Genomic DNA, 5,568 nt, shown 5'->3' with positions numbered 1-5,568 from the left:
CCACATATAATCAACAAGTATAAGCACAATTCTTAGTGAGTTCCCCAAAATATCATATACAGCACAACATAAAATTGAAAATTATAGATTATCAGCAATCCTGGGGACTATCAGTAGTCCCAATGAGCTAATAGCACGCCCGATGGTTTATCAGCCACCCTGGAGACTATCAGCAGTCCCATTCACATATAATTAGCAATACATAAAGCATCAAGACCTAGCTCGTCATCACAGATACAACTATTCTACCAGACAGGTAAGAATAAGAGAGGACACTCACCTGATAATGATGACAGGAACACCTAGCACTCGAACTGTCGGATCTAGACTCTGCCTAGTCAATAAAGCAATTGACCCTAATTAATAATTAAAGTCAAAAACCTCACTTGCATGTCCAAATCTGACAGCTAAACCTTCTAAGGGAAAACGGAACATTTTGACCTCCTCATGGTCCAAAAACACTAAAACTTGACCAAGTGTCAAAGTCAACGAAAGTCAACACTTGGCGCGTACACTGAGCATACCATTCCTTGTGTTGGGCGTACACTAAAACTTGACCAAGATTTGCAGAGGGTGCTCCGTTTACCCTTCTGAGGATCTCAACACACCTCTGCAGAAATGAGGTGGCAGCACTAAAGGACAAAAAATTTCGAAGGTTTTTAGGGTTCCGCAGAGGTGGCTCTGAGGATCGCTTAATGGCTCTGAGGATCGCTTAATGGCTCTGAGGATTTGTTCTTGAGCAAAACATAGTGCCAAAATCAACAAGTCTATTTTTTTTTTTGATAATTTTTGTTACTTAATAATCCTTTTTAATAATTTTTGTTACTTAATAATCCTTTTTGCATATAAAATAAAAAAATAATAATTTTGCAGAGATGAACATCGATCCTCAGAGGGCGCTCTGTGGATCTGTTCTTGAGCAAACACCTCTACGGATCTGTTCTTCGCAGAAACGATATTTCCATGGCAAAAATCGGGCAAAATTTTGGGATTTACTAATCACTAAACTATTATACATTCATACAAACTATCATACACCCTAACAACATATAATTAACTTAGAAAATGGGCAAATAGGTTTTCATACCTAAAAATTTGGCCCTATGTTTTGCTTAAGAACAGATCCTCAGAGCCATTAACCAATCTTCAGAGCCATTAAACGATCCTGAGAGCACCCTCTGTAGATCTGATGGTCATTTTACAAATTTCAAAGTTTTATGGTTAAAAGATGAAAACACCCTTTAGAGTATGGTTATTTCATAAAATTTCTCTAATAAACACCATATATAACAAATATACCGTCTAAAAATTATAACAAACAAAAATCTTTAAGGATTTGATAAGGAAAATCGAAGATGTTTAAAAAAAAAAAAAAAAAAAAAGATAAATAGAGTTGCATTTACATCATTTCTCCTCTTTAATAATAGAGATAATTATATGTCAATAGTTGGTTGCAAGTTCGAATATTTGACTTAACCCTACCAGATAACTAAACATCTATAAATACGGCACATCGTTTGCCGTCTAAGAGTCATCTTATTCAATACCAAAATTTCTTGACATCGTAGGTATCTGTCTTCAACTTCAATGGAATCCTTGTTGTCGAGTTGCTATTCTCTCAAGGATATTCGCCAAATCTCTCCTGAAGTTCAGACTGCTCTGAAGCAGGTTTGTAAACTGTATATTCTGTGGAATCTGGCTGATCTGGCTTAATAGTAAATAAATCATAAATGTGTGGTTTTGGATAAAAATGGTTCTGTGAAATTTTTAGATGATTCTTTTTGTTTAACAATTTTGTTTAGGAAATCTTGAAAGAGTATATCTTCTTTTTCATTCTTTTTCTAACCAATATTTATTAGACGATATATTGTTATTATTATTGTATATTTAATATTCAGACTGCGTTGAGTCTTTCTTGTTTTGATTACTTGGTTTTCAAAGTGCATGTGGATTGTGGAAGTATTTCTGAGTTTTGTATAATGAATAAAAAAAAATAAAAAATCAACGGTCTAATGTTTCTATGCTGTTCGTTTTGTGGTGCTAACATCAAACTCGCTAATTGTGATAAAAAATAATCAAATAAAATATTGCTTACATGGACTTTATACAAGGCATGTGTATATGTATGATAACATATAATTCCTATAATCATGTGATTGCAGGGATATGCGAAAGTATGTTGCTTGTTAATAGCATATGCACTCGGGTTTTATCTCCATATCCTATTGGACAATGGATGTTTTTTCACTGCCTTGGCAACATTTGAATGTATGCTTTGGTTGATCGCCACTCCTCCATGGGAAGAGGTAGTTGTCTAGTTATCTTCTACGTATATACCCAATGATTTCTTGAAATCTTATTAATCTTAATTATTCCTTATATATTCTTCATGGGATTCTTATTCCAGCACAAAAGGTTAATGACATATTACCTATTTAGCATTCTCTACGGAGCCTCCTCTGTTTCTGTAGCCAAATTATTCATAGATTTTGACACGCGGTTTGTTCTTTTCCTTTTATTAATTATTATATATTACTCAACTTACCCCGTTAATGTTTCTTGATGTATATTTCTATTGGTTTTGTAGCATGTGGGTGAGTGAATACATAGGAGCTGCCATCGCATTTGCTTGTTTCTCAGGCGCTGCCATGCTAGAAAGGCGTAGAGAGTTTTTTTATCTTGGAGCTCTTCTTTCCTCTGGTGTTTCAATCTTCTTCTGGTCACATTTTGCTTCAAAAATCTTTGGTGGTGCCACTGCTTATTTCCAATCTGAGGTAAATACGTAACTCCTGATTCATTCTTTTTTACAGTTTCTTTCCATCTTTTTCGACCATTTGTGTTAATTGTCTTTGTTTCAAATTTGCAGATTTATTTTGGGTTAATGGCGGTTGTTGGTTGCATGGTTGTTGCAACTCAGGTGCTCATCCCAATGACTTGGAGTATGTGAAGCATCCCCTCAAACTTATTTTCTGACTTGAATGCTGTTTTTGCTCCCTCACATTTTATACTGATTTTATTGCTGTTTTTATTAGTATGTGATGCAGTTGAACAATTGGGACGGAAGGGAACAGAGGAAGAATATGAGGACGAGGGGGATTATGAACAAAAGCTGCATTCAACTACAAATAAAAACTCGGTATAATTTATACTTTTGTGTGGTACATGTTTTTTTTTTTTTTTTTAACATCAGTCGTGGATATGTTCTATGTCACTTAGAGACTTAATATGATATCGGGTTTTACAGTGAGCTTTTGTCATAAAAGGTTTTTTTTTGTTTTTTTGGCCTCTTTGATCATCCGGTGTGAAAAGGGTATTTTATATGGGATAATCATAAGAAAAACCAAAATCATAGGGTTTTTATCATAAAGGCCTTTTGGCCAATTGAGATCGTGTTTGGTTTAGCAAATGGTTTGCCAAATTTTTGTATATGGTCAAAAATATTTAACATATACAAAAATATTTAAACAATATAACACCATGAGCATGAGCTTCTATGCTTCTCTAGCTAAGCATGGTCCTTCCCCTTGTCACAGGGCCCTATATATGTGAAATGCCAACACAACAACTATAAAGTAACATATCTCATAAATATTTAATAATATATCCTATTAATAATGAGACATGCATAGATAAGTCATAAGTGATTAACCTATACATGAATGATGTAATGTGGATATCTGCAACTTGCCTCATTTCCCACGTGTCCTCATATTCTGATATTCACCTCGTCTTCTGTTTTTCCTTCCAAATTCTAGTTTTCTGTTCTTCATCTAATCTCCACATAAATCAGCAAACATATTTAAATTCAACTAGAAAGTATACTGGAAGGTAGCGTTTTTTTGATACATCTTCTACGACTTGTTTTGACGTTTGGATTTTATCGGCCTAGATGAAAAATATGTCCACCTTCAGCTGAAAAATAATAGGTTAAACAAAAAAGTGACATAATATGTATCGAACTAAAAAGTAAGCAATAAAGACAACACATATCATTATACAGTAAAAGAAAAGAGAATTACTTCTACATTTATTTTTTTTGCTGAAGTTATTTCCCAATTGATTAATGCCAAACACTCTTTCCATACATAAACTATGTCTTTGCTTGTGGTCTATTAACCTGAAGCAAATCTAGAAATTCATTCTTTTTAAGCAACCTACTTGCATATTTCTCATAAAACCAAAATACTTAGAATTCTAACTAATAATAGCAACCTAGTTACACTTCCTTATAAGTCCCATAATATTTAAAAAGAAAATGGGTTTCTATGTACTTATAATTTCTCTCACCTATAATAGCAATTTGCTTAGAGTTTTTAACCATAATAGCAACGTACGTACATTTCTTTTCTTTATTTTTAGCCATAATAGTAAGCACTTTCCTATAATGGTTGAAGAGATGTAAGCAAACTGCTATAAGGAGGTACATATTGCGATTATCACTAAAAATGTAAGTACAATGTCGATTATAGGTAAGGAAAACGTAAATAGATTGCTTTTACGGGTATTTATTATAAAGTGAATTGCTTATATTAGTAAAAAGAGTAAAGTAAGTTGTTATTTCCTGCAATTTGCTCTTCAAAAAATATTATAAACCTTTCCAAGTAGAGAATCATAGGTTGGTGGAAAAACGTATTTGGTATAAATGTGATTATCCATTCTCACAAATGGACCTCCAGATGGCAAGTAAGATGTAATTCACCCTGATTTTAAAGAAATGAATAAATAAACAACTTAAGTATTAAATAATTTAGAAACGACTATATGTATGGCGTATCAACAAAAAAAATACGAAAGAAAACCTGGTTCTGGTCTAAAATTTTTGAATGCAACTTCTACATTGCTACGATGTTCAATCAAGAGACCTCTAAGCAGAATATCAACTTGTAATAATAATTGCAAGATTAAATAAACTGTCGATGCATAAAAACTAAATCATAATGGGATTGGAGACCAACTACCTGAACAAATGGATGTGTATTTGCACAAATTCTGTTCAAAAGCATTGTAAACCCACCTACATAAATTCAGAGCTATATTCAAGTTTACCAAGAGTAAAAATTCTATGAAAATGTACCAGTTCTCTCACCTTGATATCTTCATAAACTTGCTTTCTGACCCCTGGTGCATGCACTCACCTTTATTGACTGAATCACTTCGGATGCAATGCTACCAGAACCATATTTTGCAACTTCAGTAAGAGATGGCAAAAGAAACTTGTCACCATGCAAATTACTACTTCTGAACCTTCAACAGCTACAAAGAAAAATATACTGAATGATATAATTTATGCCCTTGTCCTGAAACTTTGGTTATAAAGCACAAGTACAATAGAGAGGCACAAGAGCATTCGTGCTATTTTCTACAATTAGCTGTGTATGTAGCATAATGACCAATAGTACATGTCACTGATTAGACATATATCAACATCAAGGTGCCTGAAGCTTTTCCTTGTATGGATGTTCATTGTTTCTGTTATTTATACCATAAGCAGGGTATTACAGTCAAATTTGAAAATTTTGAAGTACGTATTCAACTAAAACTTTGATGAATTACATCAAGAACGGTTGC

General features: G+C 33.4%; 1 protein-coding gene across 1 annotated transcript; it reads left to right on the top strand.

The window, feature by feature from the left end:
* Positions 1-1,517: 1,517 nt before the first annotated feature.
* LOC145122722 (bax inhibitor 1-like) lies at positions 1,518-3,376 on the top strand. The gene is made up of 6 exons (XM_079058288.1): positions 1,518-1,668; positions 2,163-2,306; positions 2,408-2,499; positions 2,588-2,774; positions 2,867-2,939; positions 3,033-3,376. Exons 1-6 carry the CDS (start codon positions 1,588-1,590, stop codon positions 3,140-3,142), a joined length of 687 nt encoding a protein of 228 aa, XP_078914414.1. The 5' UTR covers positions 1,518-1,587; the 3' UTR covers positions 3,143-3,376.
* Positions 3,377-5,568: the final 2,192 nt, after the last annotated feature.

This window comes from Lactuca virosa, chromosome 6 (assembly GCF_052849685.1).
Source record: "Lactuca virosa cultivar CGN04683 chromosome 6, Lactuca_virosa_CGN04683_v6, whole genome shotgun sequence".
Classification (NCBI taxonomy): domain Eukaryota; kingdom Viridiplantae; phylum Streptophyta; class Magnoliopsida; order Asterales; family Asteraceae; genus Lactuca; species Lactuca virosa.
This window is presented reverse-complemented; position numbering and strand designations above follow the sequence as displayed.

Coding starts and splice junctions, on each gene's coding strand:
- LOC145122722 (XM_079058288.1), top strand. CDS start 1,588: ATGGAATCCTTGTTGTCGAGTTGCTATTCTCTCAAGGATATTCGCCAA. Junction 2,307..2,407: donor CCACTCCTCCATGGGAAGAG/GTAGTTGTCTAG, acceptor TTCTTATTCCAG/CACAAAAGGTTAATGACATA. Junction 2,775..2,866: donor CTGCTTATTTCCAATCTGAG/GTAAATACGTAA, acceptor TCAAATTTGCAG/ATTTATTTTGGGTTAATGGC.